Genomic DNA, 18,574 nt, shown 5'->3' with positions numbered 1-18,574 from the left:
ATATTTTTTTAAAATATGGGGCTCAAACCACGGTTGAGAATCACAAAACAAACATATGACATGACTAGTAGCTTCCACGGAAAAGACAGAGCTCGAGAAATACCGAAACAAATAAAATATTCAAACCAATCATCATGTTAAGGGTCCTGACCTCCACATGTCGGTTCCACGCTGGCACGTCATCGTTTGGGGTACAACTCCGTCCCGGGCCCACCTTCGACGCTGCCTCTCCAATTCTTTGGGTCTTGAACTCCCTCCGAGGAGCTAATACAAAAAGGTCGTATTTTTATAGCCGGTTCTTCTGCTCCGACTCGTCTGATGGGTCCAACCCGGCGGAAACTGGGTCCTTGGCCAAAGAGGTTGATGGGGCTGCGACTGAGTCTGAATCGAAGTCTTCGTCAGCTATTGTTCCCACTGTATTTAGACCTGAAGATTATTTAACGGTTAGTTTTATGAATCATAGTTATACATGCATTTAGAGTACTGTGGGTTTATGTATAATTGTTCAAAATTTTTGATCTTATAAGCAATCAAAAAATTGGGTAAATCTCGATTTTGCTTTTTGACAAACCAAGATTTGAAAATAAAATTTGCTGTTATGGTAACTCTTAAATCTTAATCTTTTTGTACGCTGGCAGCACTTTTGCAAAGGTAGCACTGAAAAAGTTCAAAATGGATTTTTTTGTTTCAAGCTGTCTTAACTAGTGGAGAATTTGGTCTGAGAAAATTTGGTGCAATTTATGTAAGAATGCATAAGCTTGTTAGTTTATGGTGTGCATATCAAATTCATGGTGAAGCTTTCTTTTACTTTTGTAAGTAATTCTTTCTTGATTTCTTCCATTTGCTTCCTCAGCATAGCCATTCAACCACATATTTGGGAAAAGAAACACAGGACGCCCAAATGATGAAATTAGATATTTTGGTTATATGGTTATGTAAAAATCAATGTGTTGGGTTGCGAGGATTGTCTTTCATTGTAAGATAGTATTTTCGGACGACAATGAAATTTACATCTACCTCTCACAGACAAAGGAAACTGAGGAAATGAATGTTCATGTTTTATTTGTGGTGATGGGAAGTGCAAAGCTTGTGGAGGAGGGGAGGAGCCTCATTAGTTGTTTGTTGAATATAAGGTTTTTCTGTTTCTTTCTTCCTTATTTATTGGGGTGGCAATGGGAAGGTGATATTGTTTGATGCCCAAGGGTTGGGGGAATAATTTGTAGTGAGGAGTTGGGATGATCATATATTTTGCAGGGTGGGAAATAATTTATTAATGCTGTCTTCACCTTGATATAATTATTTAACTAGGCGAGCATACAAGAACAGTGGACATTTTCTCTGGTTCTATTAGTTTTTAATTTATATGACTCAGATTCCAATGAAAAATGGGAGTTGATCCATTTTTACTGTTTGAAAGATACAATCTAACAATTAAGTATATCGTTCATAATCCCCCAAGCTGAATTTATGCAGAATTCCTTTAGTTTTTTCAGCTGAAACTGAGGACAGTTTACTGGTTATCATTGTGAAATTCAATCTTTCTGAGTATCTTCATTTGTACCAGATTTTCTGTTATTGCATAACGCTGTTACTTTTTAGAGAGGATGAGGATTATTAGATTATATTAAACAATTAGCTGGTATTTTGTTGTTCCATCTTATTTTTAGAATTTATAATAATCAAAATCTCTGTTACTTGAGCAGGTTATAGCATTACCCCTGCCACACAGGCCATTATTTCCTGGATTTTATATGCCCATATATGTGAAGGTATAGCTGCTTATGGCTGAGTAGATATTTTGTTTTTATTATCCTGGCATTTTATGTTGCCTCCCTGTGCCATTGCATGGATATATAACTTTATTGATAGACTGGAATTAGCTTCGCAAGGTAATTCTTGTAGGTATAAGTTCTGTCGGATATACTGATAATTTACTTAAAAAATAATTCCAGAGTACTTCAAGGGGCACATGGTGTGCATTCTGTAAGGAATCATGCTCTGGATTTTCGTTATTCAACTCTGAACATGCTTAATTGCTCAGTGTTGATTGGACTCTTCATTTTGTACCCATGTCGGACACATACGACAGGGGTATGGGTTCTTTCTTGGATCCTTTAAATCAAAAGAGGATTCTTTATATCGTTTTTGTTAGTTTGATATTTTATTTAAAATGATTTCTAATTTCTATTTCATATTTCTAGACCTGAAATGAAATTCAAGTGAAGTATCACAATTTGCAATTTAATTTATTATAGATTTACATTTGAAGACATAGCATTACACCTATCCAAGTACCGTCGTACCATGTCTAAACTCAAATGCATATGAATCATATGTATATAAATTTATAAAATAATTTAAAATTTTTAAGTTTATAAGACTTATCCACATACCCATATTTATATTTTTAATCCTTTTTAGCCTATCCCATATCCTATATTTTAGATAGAGAGAAAAAAGATGCAGCTCCTAGAAACATGGATTCAGAATTTAAGCAACATATCTATTTTTAAAATTTGTTTTCATGAATGGGTTGTCTGGTATAAGATAAAGGTAAAATTAATTCTACTCGTATTTTTGATAACTAGAGGGCTGATCTGCAAACCATTCCTATATATATATATAGGATCCAAAATTGTTAGCAGCTTTAGTGGAGAGTAGAAAACGGCAAGCTCCTTATGCTGGTGCTTTCCTACTTAAAGATTAGGCAGTATCTGAGGGTACAGATGAAAAAAAAATTTATGATCTCAAAGGAAAAGAGTTATTTAATCGCCTTCATGAAGTTGGTACGCTGGCGCAGGTAATTTTCTTACCTTTATTTTCATTAAGTTATTGTTTGAAGTTATTTATCTGTGGTAAGAAAAACCTTGAATTCATCAAGCTGGCTTGATGATCTCAGATTACAAGCATCCAAGGAGATCAGGTGATTCTTATTGGTTACAGGCGACTTCGAATGACTGAGATGGTTAGTAGGACTCTTTCTTCATTCATGAACTGGTAGATTTTAAAGTTCTGCCTCTTGTTTCTTCATATTCTTATCTCCTTTCTTACCTCACGAATATTGTAAATATACGCACTTGCAACCAGTAAGAAGATTTTTCCATGGTGTTGGTATATATTTGCATATTCATAGCTATATTCACCTTCATCTATGTTACAGATGCACAACTGAAATAATTATCCTGTGCAGGTTAGTGAGGATCCTCTTACGGTCAAGGTCGATCATCTCAAGGTGTGTGCAGTTTTCCATTTGGATGCTTTCGTAAATGCTCCAAATTTACATATTAACTTCTGAGGCTACACTTTCTTTACTTCTGTTCTTATGTCTTTCAGGAAAAGCGTTATGATAAGGATGACGATGTTCTTAAGGCAACATCATTTGAAGTTATATCAACTCTTAGAGATGTTTTGAAAACTAGTTCACTTTGGCGGGATCATGTACAAACTTACACTCAGGTATGATTTTTCCTGTTTCTAGTTTTTTGGCTTTTCTTTTTCTGTACGCAGAATAACATGGTCATACATTTTAATTTGTTTATGAATAAACACACTTTGTTTAAATTTGATATAAAAGGTCTATTTTAGTGACTGAATCACTTCTTTGAATTAAACCATTAGTGTACTAGGTCAATTCTGCAGCCTTTGTTTCTGAATTCGTCCAAACTATATTAAGAGGAATGGAGCAGTACAGATAGTTTTACACATCATGTCCCTAATCAATTGAGGTTTTTGACATTTATGCTTAAAAGCACTTGTATGCCCGAATGCACATAACTGATTAGCAACTATTTGTTTTCTTTCTTTTGCTGTTTATGAGGTCATATATGATACTAAGCATGTTTTGCAAAAAAAAGTTGCTATCTTATAAGCTGCACAAATTATGTAGACTTTTGGTCCACACAATTTGTGGTCCCTAGCTCATAAGATAACCCTTTTTTTGCCCAGCACGATCAAACTGCGTATGCTTTTTAAAGATAGGCTAGGATCATGCTTATGAAAGATTTCTGTTTTAAGATATTTGATTATCTCTAAAATTCAAATAAATATGCATTTTTCATAGTTTGGAAGAACAATGGTGTAACATCTCTTTTATCACCAGATTGTTGTACTTATACATGACGGTGGAATCTATTGCCTAAACTTGAACAAGACAACACTGCAGTTAAAGTTGGCAAAGCGTTTTTAATGGTTTTGTCTATATATAGTATCTATTCTACCTCCTAACTTTTTAATATCTGCAGCATATAGGTGATTTTAATTATCCAAGATTAGCAGATTTTGGAGCTGCAATATCAGGTGCAAACAAATCACAGTGCCAGCAAGTGCTTGAAGAACTAGATGTAAGTAGTCTGTAGCCTCATCCACATTTTTCTGAACATTGCGTTTCTATCTTTTCTAGGTTCCTGCATACAATTTCTACTTAGAAGACTAAAATTGTAACTTTCAGTCTTAGCATCACCCATCTGTGGGTTTCAGCATCTTGTAGTCTTATAAGAAATCGAAATTGCCAAGAGGATTGAATAATCTATTTTTTAAAGGATTTGGTATCAACTTAAGTGCATCCCTTTTCCCTTGATGAATTTACTAATTTGAAATGGTAGAAAGCTAGGAAACTTTGTACCTTACACAGGAAAGCTAGAATGAAATTTTGCTGTCATGGAATTACTTTTTATTTTCTCGAGTTGCTTGTTCAAGGTGCTTGGAGTAAAGATGTTTCATTCTAAGAATATCGATAATTGGACAAAAAGGACATTCATTTTGTCCCAACAATTTGGGCATGGAGCTGAGAGGTTGTTGCTTTTATAGCAATAAGACCGTATCACCCTGTCAAAGTTTCTACCTTTCATATTCTGTTGCTCATTACGATCTTGAAATTCAGGTTCATCGACGACTAAAACTTACTCTGGAGTTAGTGAAGAAAGAGATGGAGATCAGTAAGATCCAGGTATGGCTGTTTGGACTGGAGATCAATTCTAGAACTCTTAATTGCTGTTCCCTGTGTTTGATCTTCACCCCTTTTTGGCGGTATTTAGGAATCAATAGCGAAGGCGATTGAAGAAAAGATAAGTGGAGAGCAGCGACGCTACTTGTTGAATGAGCAGCTCAAGGCCATAAAGAAGGCATGGTTGCTTGAGTATAACAATTTGCATGCTTTGTACTATACATTTTCTAAGTGTTAAGGAAGACACTGTGATTGCTGTATGTCTGTATGAATAGTCGATGTAATGAGATGTTTTGAGAATTATCTGATTATGGATTTATTTGCCTTGTGCAGGAATTAGGAGTAGAGACTGATGACAAAACCGCGCTTTCTGGTTTGCCCTTTTCTGTATAATTTACAGTTGGCGTTCTGCCTTGTATCTCTTTTGATTTCTTGGTTATTTCAAGAACAGTGTGTAGTACTTACGTTTATTGTTTTGGTTAGGCAGAAACCTAAATCATTTGAGGGTCTGCTGAAGACTTATCAATACTTACTCGTGCTTTCTTGTTGGATGCTTTAAATAAAATCCGCCACGTGAGTAGTTTGTTTAAAACCGTGTTTGGAAAGTGTTTATAAACAGTTTTAATTATAAATAGATAGAAATGAAGATGGATAAATTGGTAGTCCTCGTAGGACCCTTGAAATGTACGGATACAAAGTGGGTTGAGTGTCCATGAGCCAAACATAGTCTAAAATGCCGTCTTGGTGGATTCCTCATGATTTACAATTGCTGGATACATTATATCAGGCCTGTTCTCCACTATTCTTTCCTATCTTCCTTTTAGAATCTATGGTGACTGGAAATATGTATATGTTTTAAGATCTATTTTTCTCAAACAAAGAACAGTTTCAGGTTTGAGGCCAAAATTGAAGAAAAGAGAACTTCATTTAGCATTTTTCCCTCTCTTTTTTTGAATCAAAGAAAGAGATTTTATTATAGGTGTCATGCAATGTTATACAAGAAATTCAATTGTGATAGTGCTTAAATACTTTTCCTTTGTCTGATCAAATAACTTAAAGAGGTTTGTTTTCTCCATAAGGACATACATGCTGTCGATACTGCATTTTTATTTTGTGTTTGAACTAATTTTAATTTTTGTTGTTCAGTTGTAGTTGTGTGTAATCCTTTTGTATTTTTATGGCAAATGTCATGTTAGTACTCAAGACCCTTTTTAATCTTAAAAAAGTGTTCTGCTGCATCCTTGTTAGCAAAATGATGATTTAACTGAAATTGGGTCATCTCAATCCCAATATGATGCATATTCTCTTCATATGGACCTTTTTGTCCTTTCCTTTGGACGATAGTATTGGTCGTTGTTTTTGGCATTTGTGCTAGTTTTTATTTGGTCTTGTGGCATTCACGTCAGCTTGCACCTTGTTAAAAAAATAATAAATAAATAAATAAAAATACATGCCCAATTATCCAATTTAAGAATCTATTCAGCGTCTAGGAAAAAATATGCCAGGCTGAAAAATGGTCCAGCTGATAAGAAGATATTTGGACACAGCTATATAATTTGATATGTTATCATCGAAGATAATAGCTGCTTTATGTGCAAGAAGACGGACACATGCTAAAAACGTCATGTTGCGTGATGGGTTAAATTTTGCCTCTAGTGAATATTGCTCTTTATGTCTGAGTTCATTGGGCATGCCAGTCAGGTCTAGTCCTCACTATCTTGCTGGAAACTTGGAGGATACCAGTGGGGTGATAGGAAAATATGGGGACTTAATCACGTTTCATTATGTTGGTAATTTAGTGAGGTCATAATAAAGGAATTTTCATTAAACGATTAAGAAATCTCTTGATTTCCTCCCTTTTATTTTTATTTTATCTTTCTCATTCAGTAGCAAAACTGAAATTCTTGAAAGACGAATAAAGTTAGTAGAACTGAAATTCTTGTTTCATTATGTCTTTCTCCCCCTTTTTTTTTTTTTGAGCTCTAAGAGTGCCTGATGTTGATATAGTCGATTACCCTGGCTTTACTACACTTACTTCACAAACAAGGATCTCATTTTGAATTGGTGAAAACTTGTTTGTTACATTGTTTTCTGGTACTGCAGCAAAGTTCAGGGAAAGGCTTTACCCAAAGAAAGAGAAAATCCCACCTCATGTTTTGCTAGTCATAGAAGAAGAATTAACAAAACTACAATTATTGGAAGCTAGTTCAAGTGAATTTAATGTGACACGTAATTATCTTGATTGGTTGACTGCATTGCCATGGGGTGAATACAGGTCTGTTGTCTATTATCATCTCATGGACAGTCTTATCTTAATCTTTTGGCACCTTTCTTCCATGCCTCTTCTGTTTTATCTAAAATTTTGAAACACTTTTGAATCCATTGATGCACTCTCATTAAGTTTATGAAGCTAAGCGATTGCTGTTATTGGTGAGATATATAGTTGAGAAACTAGATAATGTATGTGAAATCCTTAAAATAGTGACTGACTGTCATCTTGATGGCACCAATCTTTCCCCCAAATGCTATTTTACTTGAATGCAAATAGTTTCCCTTGTAATTTATCTAACACCATTAATACCATGCTTAATTGGCTGCAACCTGGAAGATCCTGAAGCTTTATCATGAAGAACAATTTTATCCCCTGAACTGTGAAAAGCTGAATGATGATCTCGAAAAGCTCTTGTATTTCTCTGCTGTGGAACAACCTAGTGCTGTATATTTTTCTATAAAATAAAGAAAAGGGGAAACAGGTCTGGTCACAGGTACAGAAAATGTGGAACCATGAGAAGTGTAGAGGAGAAAGTAGAAGAAAAGAAGAGAAGAAAATGCTTTACCTTTGCAAGGGTTTAAGCAAATTCACATGAAAAATACTAATCAACTATCAATTCAATTAGAAGCATTATAATGCTTTATATAGACTTGAGAAATCCTAGACTACTAGGACCTTAAAACGCTTTTGTGGGAACTTGTTGATCACCTGCAGAGCTAGTCTTTATATTAAAAAATAATGACTTAATCCTTCAAGAATATAACCTAAAATTTCTGTAAATTACAAATATACCCGATTCAGAAGTGTACTTGATAGAAAAATCTGGTGGTAACTGTTTTAGAGACTGAAAGAACTTGATGATAGTTGTTCTAGGATATTAAATATCTTCAGAGAGGCTGTATGCTTTTCAAAACTCTCCCTTTAAACTTGATTCCCCTGGAGTCTCTTGCTGCCTTAAGCATTTTTAGTCCAAATGCACCGTGTGCATGCCATCACCACTGGCAAGTATAGCATCTCACCGACTACTGCAGAAAATCTGTGTTCAGTAGTTGATGATGCAGGAAAAGACAATACCCTCTCTGAAGCAGCAACAAATAACTACCATAATTTTTATGACAGGTGACAATGCAGCAATAGGCATAATGTGTGTTTCGTTGTTTTCAACACCACACACAAACAAGAGAAATGCCTAGTGGGACTACTGGATATGTGTCAGGGTTGTAGTGGATTGATAATGAGCTGAGCCAAACATCCTTGAATACATAGCAATCCAGCATAGGTATGTTCAAAGGAGCTTAGCCAAACATCCTCGAATCCAAGCAATCCAGCATAGCTAGGTAGAGTCCATTCATCCAGTAGAAAGAAAATGATGAACAATAATGTTATAGGTGCTTACCTTTCCGATCACAAATTGGGCAAGAAGACAGATGTTTTTATGAAGAATTCTCTTTCAGCGAGGCATTACTGGAAGTGATCAAGTATGTTATTAGGACTGGCCATGGACTATTTCATTAGATTTGGGAGGAAGAGTCCAAAGAATGACAGATTTCATGTTTTGAACAGCAAACCTAACCAGTTAAGCTGACTTTCTTTTCCAGAAGACATATGGTTCCTTCATTCTCTTGAGCCTTTCCCCAACCATTAAAGCTAGTTGATAGGATACTTTCCATGCCTGATGCTTTCATCTTGGACTTCTAGCCTCAAGCCCTAATAAGCATTACCCTTCGTGGGCCGAGTATTTAATCTTCAACTGCAGGAACTTTTTAATGCCTACAATATCCCACATTAGAATATAACTAGTTCTGTCCATCATTTCTAAAAAAAATGCATCATACAGAATTATTTCCTTTTTGGGCCTGCAGCATTTTCTGCAGGATATTCTGCACCCTTCAAGATAAATTTATAAGCAACACAGAACAAAATGCAGACGAACTACACATCATTTGAACTGTTATGTTGTATGAAGCGCCTATTGTTTTAAGCCTCTTCAAACAGCTATGCTAAGATTTTTCTCAATTATTGAGGCATTGAATACTGCTTATGGTTGTTTTCAGGTTGTAAACTGGTAGTGTTTCTCTATGTGGGTTTTAAGTTACTGAGGATGGTACATTAATTTGACTTGAAGTTTTTGTTTGAACTTTTTTCATGTATAAAATTGTCCGATTCATAATTTTTGATGTTTGCTGGTGTTTTTGTCTTCATAACTGAGTGGAGGTTTCTCATTTAAATTGCTGGTGATGGTACTCTGATAACTGCTTTATCATTTCTATTTCTTCGATTATGCAGTGATGAGAACTTTGATGTAATACGGGCACAAAAGATTCTCGATGAAGACCATTATGGATTAACTGACGTCAAAGAAAGGATATTGGAGTTTATAGCTGTGGGGAAACTGAGAGGAACCTCACAAGGTTGGCATTTCCTTTCTTCCTTTTTATTTTCTGGAATAAAGTTGGCACTCTTATTTGTATGGTTTTTCCATTTGGTTTCTGAAATCATATACTTTTATCATATCCATGTGTGCTATTGTAAGCAGAAAAGATATGCCCTTTTTTGCTTGTCCATGACATTGAGCCCTTGTTTGATATCCTTTATCATAAACCAATGTTTTCTACAGCAACTGTGGACCCAGATGTCATGGTGTGTAATCATATCACTTCAAATCAATTTGTTTCTTCCAAATCTACCATCCAAATCAATTTATATTATTAAATTAGACTTGTGTCATTCAGGATAGCAATGGAAAATCAAATTCTCAACGGGTGTTTGCTTGAAAATGAGAAAAAGAATGTCAGATGGGTCGGTAATATTTAATTAATATAGCGCTGTAGAAAAAAATTAAAAACGCTTTAAAATGCCAAAATAAAGGTTGTCAAACAAGTGCTGAATGTGTATGATGTGTGAGCCTATGCACACACTTAAATGCCTTGATATGTCTACTAGAACAATGTATGTTGTGTCAATATAAGTGACTCAGAGTCTTAGACCATCTGTATGATAATTTCAAATTACTTTTTGTTTCGTGTTAACCCTTCTTTGTTATTGATATTTGGGCATCATTGTGAATCCAGCTTTCTGGACCCTAAGCTAACATAGTGAAAACTACTTCTGATGCATTCACGTTTCCTGAAATCTGTACGGCTATTCTGTATAATTGTCCTATTACCATTCGGTTTGGTCTTGTTTGTGCCAAGTTAGGAAGCAGCAGCTAATATTAATGACAGTTTTCTTACTTTCTTTGCTATGGTATATTATTCAGTCCAAAACTTGTCATGGATCTAGCAGAGAGCTGGTCACTGTTGCATTATCCTGTGGGTTGAACAATTCTGATGTCATTGGCTATGGCACTTGTATTTCAAATAATGCTCTCTCCCACCCCCACTCCCTCTTGCATTTTACATTATATGTTTCTTTTCCTCTTTTGACTGCGCTAGACTAGTGCAGCACACTCTTCAATAAAGAAACCAGCAATATAGAGCATTGAAGCCCTCTATTTTTTTTTTATTTTTTTATTTTTTGAATTAATTACAGGTAAAATCATATGCCTCTCTGGGCCTCCAGGAGTAGGAAAAACTAGTATTGGTCATTCAATTGCCCGGGCCTTGAACCGTAAGTTCTACCGGTTTTCAGTTGGTGGTTTGTCCGATGTTGCTGAAATTAAGGTAGGCAGTGAACCTCAAAATGCTTGAGATAATCATGCAACTATATGATTTGATATTATATGTTCATCTATTTGTTATTCACTCCGACATTCACATCAGGGGCATCGTCAAACATATATTGGTGCCATGCCGGGGAAGATGGTGCAATGTTTGAAAAGTGTGGGAACTGCTAACACTCTAGTTCTGATTGATGAGATAGACAAGGTATTCACGACTTGTTTTTGTTTTTATCTACTGCTAGAATTTGCTGTTATTTATTGTATACGAAGTATTTTTTTTTCTTTCTATATCTTTTTAATATATTTGGCATTTGGCAGTTGGGAAGTGGACACGCAGGAGATCCAGCAAGTGCAATGCTGGAACTTCTCGATCCAGAGCAGAATGCAAACTTTCTAGACCACTACCTTGATGTCCCAATTGATTTATCAAAGGTAAGTAGGCTGCAAGCTTCTTGATTTCTAGATCATGATATATCATTAGGGTCAGGCTTACATTTTCTAAGGTGACCTTTTCCTACATTAATTGACTTGGATTTTTAATTGAATTTGTAATTATAAATGTTCACTCTTTAGAACATATGAACTTATTTATATGTTATGAGTGATACAAGAAGTCCAGACCCCTGAGTTTATGAGTATATTGTGTTTCTGAAACTTGTCCCCCATGAATGATCATAACAAGCTGTTTTCGGCAACGGAATCGGCCAATGCAAGACAAATTTAGACTACACGGGATCACTTGGCAGGGTGGTTTAGGAGGTCTTTTTGAGCGTGTTATTTCTTAGTCACCATGGTGTTTAAGTATTGGGACCTACTTCAGCTGTATTCTTTCTTCTTCAGTAAGCGGGAAAATAGTTGCAGAACTGCATGTCATTTTTTTTTGGCTACATAGAAATGCATGTCAATGAACAGAATGATATGTCGAAATGTTCTATGCTTTGTACAATGTCATTTTTTTTCTTGAGAAACTTCAAGCTACAAAAGATTAATCTTTCTATATCATTTTTGTCTTATCTACAATAGTATGCAGTTATCTTGCATTTGTTCCTTTTTGATTGGGGATGTCATACTTAGCATTTACTGATGCATGTGTTATTAAACATTTTGAATTATGCATCTTCATTTATCCCCTTTAACCTGATTACCGATGTTTTCATACTAGTAATATTTATGATTGCCAGGATATATGTACAATCCACGGGCCCGCTGACTTGATTGGAGAGGATCAATGTAAATTGTGGTACTTTCCATTGATTTGAAAAGAACGGGAATTACAAATTTATAGGACTGGAAATTACAACATATGGAACAAATAGGGTACTGCTATACAAAGATTCTAAGGGCTAAAAAGCTAGAAATGGATATATGATTGCCTAGATTATTTACATAAATGATTCCTAAGAATCATTAAATGAGGGGAAAAAACAGAATTTTAAAATGAGAAGATTATATTTTAAGCCCTTGTTTGAGCCCCATTCTTCTCAAAATTCATTTTTTCAAAACTCATTTTCAACTACATTCTTTAATAAAATAATATTACACGCAAACCCAACACTTTTCCTTAATTTTTAACCATATTTTCTCCATCAATCACTTTTTAAAAATGCATTCTTTCCATTAAAATAGGGCTCAAACAAGGGCTAACACTGAAATTTGGGGTTTTTTCCAACATAAATTAAGGCTCGTTATAAATTTCTGATATATTTGTTGTTAAAGACTATCGTGCCACGTTACTGGAAGTTCTCATTGATAATTATGATGATGTGGTATAATTGTGCACAAGATCTCAAATGTTTGTAGTTTGTGAAGCTCGTTTAGCTATTACTTCGTTGTTAACTATTTTTGTTTATGCTGGAATATAGATTTTCCTAAATTGGCTAACCTGCTAGATGTGGCATGAATTCTTTTAAAATTTTGCACAGGTTTTATTTGTTTGTACTGCAAATGTAGTTGAAATGATACCGAACCCACTCTTGGATAGAATGGAAGTAATTTCAATTGCTGGTTATATTACTGATGAGAAGATGCACATTGCAAAAGATTATTTGGGGAAAGCTACTCGTGAAGCTTGTGGTATCAAGCCTGAACAGGTCTCTCTCTCTCCCCACTCCTGCACATCTCCAACTTTAAGACACTATCTCCTACTTTCATAGAGACATGCTTTTTCTGAAAAGAAATAGTAACACACTAATGTGAAAATGGCTAAATAGTGGTTGCACTTGAAGAGCTTATAATTTCTGAGGACTTGGGCATTCTTTTGAACGTTTTATAGGATTTTGATTTGTGACTAAGTTAGAGAATTTTGATGCTTGGGAATTCTATTTTGCTCCTTAGCTGATGAATTTGAGGTTGCAAATTATTTGTACTACCACCAGTTTTTTGCTTATTAAACAAGCGGATTGATTGGTACAAGAATTTTCACAATACGAGCTGCAATATTTTACTGCCTACACACAATTTCCAGTCTTGTTAATCAGAACTAGAGTGCAAATGAATTGTGATCTAAACTGCCAATTTTGGCTATTTGGCAACTTTGCAGATAAATATATTGTAATTGCCATATAACTTCAATTTGCCGTGCAATAATATAAACGTTTCTCTATTGGAGATAGCTTGATTTATTTCCAACTTTGCCAGGTTGAGGTGACCGATGCAGCCCGTCTTGCTTTAATTGAAAATTACTGCAGAGAAGCTGGAGTCCGGAATCTTCAAAAGCAAATAGAGGAGATATACCGAAAGGTATTTGCTGTAACTAGTGATTCCTTTTCTGAGTTTCAAGTGTTTCATGTTTCATATAGTTCAATTCTCAAGTCCCTCACTTGATTAACATGAATTTCCCCATTTGGGAACCATTTGAATCTACCACCATTTCACTAATAATACTGTTCTTGGATTGCTGGGCAGATTGCTCTACAATTTGTGCGAGGAGAAGCACACATTGAACCTACTGTTACTGGGGTTCATATTCAACATGATGAGGTGAAGGCAGAATCTGATCTATCTAATGAAACCATGATTGAAGGAGTAGGGGCCGGTTCAGTTGATGGCAGCACTGATGGAAAGGATTCTGAAACTGAAGTGGAAGCTGAAATAGTGGTGGTGGATTCCCCAGCTGACCAAATTCCATCTTGTAATCAATCCAGTACTTTGGAGGTATGTAGAAAAGATTTTTTTTTTATTTATTTATTTTTTTTTACCTTAAATGATAGTAATTCATCCGCTCTTAGATGTTATAATCCTCCCTAAACTTCATACTGTATAAACTGAAATAAAGTCCAAACCTTGTTGAACTGACTACGTATGATAAATATGTTTTGGTAGTGTAATTAACTTCTGTACTACCATTTATTCTCTCTCTAATTTGGATCTGAGATCCCCTCTCTAATAAAGCACGTGATCTTTATCTGCATCATATTGGTTTGAAGAGTGATTTTTTTCTTTTTTCTTTTTTTAAAAAAAAAATTAAATTTGGATTCTTCCTACCAGGACACTTCCGAAGCTGGAAAAATTCAGGAAAGTGAAGAAACCAGCACAGAGAAAAAGGTCTTGGTCGATGCATCTAACCTTGTCGATTTTGTTGGCAAGCCTGTTTTCCATGCTGAGCGCTTATATGATCAAACACCAGTTGGAGTTGTAATGGGTCTTGCTTGGACTGCAGCGGGTGGCTCTACGCTTTATGTAGAGACCTCTGACATTGAGCAAGGAGAAGGCAAGGGGTGCCTTAATCTTACAGGACAACTCGGAGATGTGATGAAGGAAAGTGCACAGATTGCTCACACCGTTGCCCGGGCCATATTGCAGGATCCAGGCAACCTCTTCTTTACCAATTTAAAGCTTCATCTTCATGTTCCTGCTGGTGCCACCCCGAAGGACGGTCCAAGTGCTGGTTGCACAATGATAACATCCTTGCTATCTCTTGCCATGAATAAGCCTGTTAAGAAGGACCTAGCGATGACTGGAGAAGTCACGCTAACTAGAAAAATTCTTCCCATTGGTGGGGTAGGTGAAAGCAAACTCAAAGTTCTCTCAGAATGTTGTTACTTTTGCATATTCTGCTGTCATATTTATTGCTATGATCATTCATTGTGCATATATCCCCTAAAATTATTTCACTGAAAGTCTTCTGAGATTACCATCACAAATTGTGCTTCATCTTTTACTGTCTTGAATCTCTTCGAAATTCTCTTGGTGTAAAATCAGGTTAAGGAATAGACAATTGCTGCAAGGCGAAATGACGTGAAGACCATCATCTTCCCCTCAGCTAACCGGAGAGATTTTGATGAGCTAGCATCGAATGTGAAGGAAGGCCACGAGGTACATTTTGTAGATGATTACAGTCAAATATTTGATTTGGCTTTTGACTATAGCCAGAAGATAGAATAAAATATACATTCTTGCTGAGTAATCTTCGACTGGAAGTCTTTTCAAGGCTGGAAAACGGGACGTTTCTTCATTCCCATTCTTTTGAACAATATCTGCAGAGAATGTCACGTGTATACTGTAAGTTATGCCCGGACGAGCCACTGTTGCTCATTTAATCTTAGGTATATTTCGGTATGAAGCTAAGTTCATGTACGGTTTTGATATAGGGGTAAAGTTCATGTATGATTTTGGTACGAGGTGAAATTCATGAACTATTCGCCCATTTAACCAACCACCCTATTTTTGACATTATCTTACAAAAGAAATTAACTTCAGTAGAGAAGAGTTGTAGAGACCTCTGACATTGAGCAAGGAGAAGGCAAGGGGTGCCTTAATCTTACAGGACAACTCGGAGATGTGATGAAGGAAAGTGCACAGATTGCTCACACCGTTGCCCGGGCCATATTGCAGGATCCAGGCAACCTCTTCTTTACCAATTTAAAGCTTCATCTTCATGTTCCTGCTGGTGCCACCCCGAAGGACGGTCCAAGTGCTGGTTGCACAATGATAACATCCTTGCTATCTCTTGCCATGAATAAGCCTGTTAAGAAGGACCTAGCGATGACTGGAGAAGTCACGCTAACTAGAAAAATTCTTCCCATTGGTGGGGTAGGTGAAAGCAAACTCAAAGTTCTCTCAGAATGTTGTTACTTTTGCATATTCTGCTGTCATATTTATTGCTATGATCATTCATTGTGCATATATCCCCTAAAATTATTTCACTGAAAGTCTTCTGAGATTACCATCACAAATTGTGCTTCATCTTTTACTGTCTTGAATCTCTTCGAAATTCTCTTGGTGTAAAATCAGGTTAAGGAATAGACAATTGCTGCAAGGCGAAATGACGTGAAGACCATCATCTTCCCCTCAGCTAACCGGAGAGATTTTGATGAGCTAGCATCGAATGTGAAGGAAGGCCACGAGGTACATTTTGTAGATGATTACAGTCAAATATTTGATTTGGCTTTTGACTATAGCCAGAAGATAGAATAAAATATACATTCTTGCTGAGTAATCTTCGACTGGAAGTCTTTTCAAGGCTGGAAAACGGGACGTTTCTTCATTCCCATTCTTTTGAACAATATCTGCAGAGAATGTCACGTGTATACTGTAAGTTATGCCCGGACGAGCCACTGTTGCTCATTTAATCTTAGGTATATTTCGGTATGAAGCTAAGTTCATGTACGGTTTTGATATAGGGGTAAAGTTCATGTATGATTTTGGTACGAGGTGAAATTCATGAACTATTCGCCCATTTAACCAACCACCCTATTTTTGACATTATCTTACAAAAGAAATTAACTTCAGTAGAGAAGAGTTTAATGATAATTCAAATGATAAACGATTTGTTTGAAAGCTGCATTAATTTTATTAGGTTATTAGCTCGTTTGATTAGAATATTTGTCATATTTAAATTTTTAAATGGCAAAGAATATTATGTGTAACTTTGTTTTGTATTGTCAGGAATTTCTTTATCTTTTGTAAGTTAATTGAAATCTGCATGTTCAATTTATATGAGACCCATTTTTATTTATTTATTTATTTTTTGGGTAATTATATTCACACAACAATTTTTTACATTTATATCATATTTTAATTTTAAAAAAGTTATCTATATTTGTTTACTTTTACTTTTATGTTTTCAACTTTTTTTTCTCGTTCTATTGTCATTCTTAACCTCAATTAATTAACGAAATTTATTCTTAACCTCAATTAATTAACGAAATTTATTTCTAATCACGATTTTCATCCAAATATTCTACTAATGTGCATTAAAAGGATGGACAAATATTTTGTTTTTAACTTTTGTATTAGTTATTTATTTCGCTTATTTAAAAATACTATTTGGCACTCATAAACATTTTGTACAAAAATCATCTTTATAGATAAGATGTGAAAATTAATAGAGGGTTGATGAAAAAAATTTTAAAAAAATAAAATAAAAAATTGAGCATATAAGTATAAAAATAAGAAAAGTTTAGGGAAATTTATTTTAATTAAAATGTGTTGTGGTTAATAAAAATAGTAGTGTGAATATACCTAAACACCCCCGCCCCTATCGTATTTGCACTAAGAAAACATGGAGAAATGTTGAAAATTCATTTTTTTCAAGAATTTGAAACATTCTCTATCTTTAAATAATGGTAAGAGCTTATATTAAGAATAAAGTTTAAACAAAAATTTATCTCTAGCTCTAATTAAATTAATTCTTGCTTAAATGATAAGATCATTTGTCATATTTAGGAGGTTTATGAAGTTCTTGTTTGGTCTTCATTTCTTAAAATTCATTTTTTTTCTGAACTCATTTTCATTCACAAATTTTATAAGAATCACAAATTTTTTTAAATGAATGATTTCAGTAGAATTTAATGAAATTTTAATAATTTTTATAGATTCTTATAGAATCAATGAAATTCTTTTAGATGTGTATATAGGTTTTCATTAAAAGACTTTTACAGACTTTCATTTAAAAATAAAAAATCTCAATGAAATTCTTTTATAGATGTACATAGACTTTCATTAAAAGATTTACTGCGTAGACTTTCATTTAAAAAAAAAATTGTATAAAATGTTATATTTTATATAATTTATTGTATATCCTTATTTTGTTGAAATATTTCTTTATGGACTACAATTTAATAAAATTCTGAATCGTTAGTTGCTTAATCAAATTAATCAAGACTATAAAAAATAAAACTCACCTCAAATAAATTATCAAAATACAATTTTATTTTTTTTAATATCATATCAATACTCTTAATTGGAAGTTGATCTTTTTAGTAGGAAATTGGAGGAAACAATATAAAAGAAGGGACCTTGTTGTGAGTACACAATGGTGTACACACGGCTTTACACCCTCCTTACATGGAGGGGGGTTCACATGTAATAAAATATTCGTGAGCCCCTCTCCATGTGAGGGGGGGTGTAAAGTCGTGTGTACACCTCATTTTCCTAAAAGAAGAGATATAAAGATCAAGAAATTTTATTAAAAATTTTCTTTACTAGAAGAAAAGAAAAAATGATGGAAAATTAGTGAGAACGTTAACAAGAGAATAACAATTATAATAACAAGTAGAAGAGAGAAGTACATTGATTTTTTGTATATCTCTAGATTCGTAGAACAAAACACGAAAGAGAAATATTACAACTTAAAAAATATTTATTTTTTTCTTTCTTTTTTTGGTGCAAGTTTTTTTAAAATTTTTGTGGGTGAAGGAGAGGCTTTTTTATGAGAATAATTTATATTTTTTTTACTTAAAAGTTAATATGTGCAATT

At 34.6% G+C, this 18,574-nt stretch overlaps 3 protein-coding genes across 3 annotated transcripts in view; 2 read left to right on the top strand and 1 right to left on the bottom strand.

The window, feature by feature from the left end:
• The window catches only part of LOC111379978 (stachyose synthase-like), a 3,894-nt gene extending 3,832 nt beyond the window's left edge, over nucleotides 1-62 (bottom strand). The window contains exon 1 of the mRNA XM_023003419.1: nucleotides 54-62. Coding sequence (XP_022859187.1) covers nucleotides 54-62 — 9 coding nt within the window. The remainder of the gene's footprint in view (nucleotides 1-53) is intronic.
• Nucleotides 63-74: 12 nt separating this feature from the next.
• Nucleotides 75-15,572, top strand: LOC111390212 (lon protease homolog 1, mitochondrial-like). Its single transcript, XM_023015222.1, is given in 20 exon segments — nucleotides 75-443; nucleotides 1,704-1,769; nucleotides 2,627-2,800; nucleotides 2,900-2,965; nucleotides 3,191-3,232; nucleotides 3,334-3,456; nucleotides 4,242-4,340; nucleotides 4,880-4,945; nucleotides 5,034-5,120; nucleotides 5,276-5,315; nucleotides 7,046-7,217; nucleotides 9,501-9,625; nucleotides 10,746-10,876; nucleotides 10,976-11,080; nucleotides 11,194-11,307; nucleotides 12,798-12,965; nucleotides 13,513-13,614; nucleotides 13,780-14,028; nucleotides 14,362-14,874; nucleotides 15,076-15,572. Coding segments are annotated over 20 exon segments (2,934 nt in total). The 5' UTR covers nucleotides 75-134; the 3' UTR covers nucleotides 15,259-15,572.
• Nucleotides 15,383-16,653, top strand: LOC111379970 (lon protease homolog 1, mitochondrial-like). Its single transcript, XM_023003411.1, has 3 exons — nucleotides 15,383-15,466; nucleotides 15,577-15,906; nucleotides 16,108-16,653. Exons 1-3 carry the CDS (start codon nucleotides 15,383-15,385, stop codon nucleotides 16,117-16,119), a joined length of 426 nt encoding a protein of 141 aa, XP_022859179.1. The 3' UTR covers nucleotides 16,120-16,653.
• The last annotated feature ends 1,921 nt before the right edge of the window (nucleotides 16,654-18,574 follow it).

This window comes from Olea europaea, chromosome 3 (assembly GCF_002742605.1).
Source record: "Olea europaea var. sylvestris chromosome 3, O_europaea_v1, whole genome shotgun sequence".
In the NCBI taxonomy this organism is placed as follows: Eukaryota; Viridiplantae; Streptophyta; class Magnoliopsida; order Lamiales; family Oleaceae; genus Olea; species Olea europaea.
Note: the sequence above shows the minus strand (reverse complement) of the source record. Positions and strands in the feature narration are given on the sequence as shown.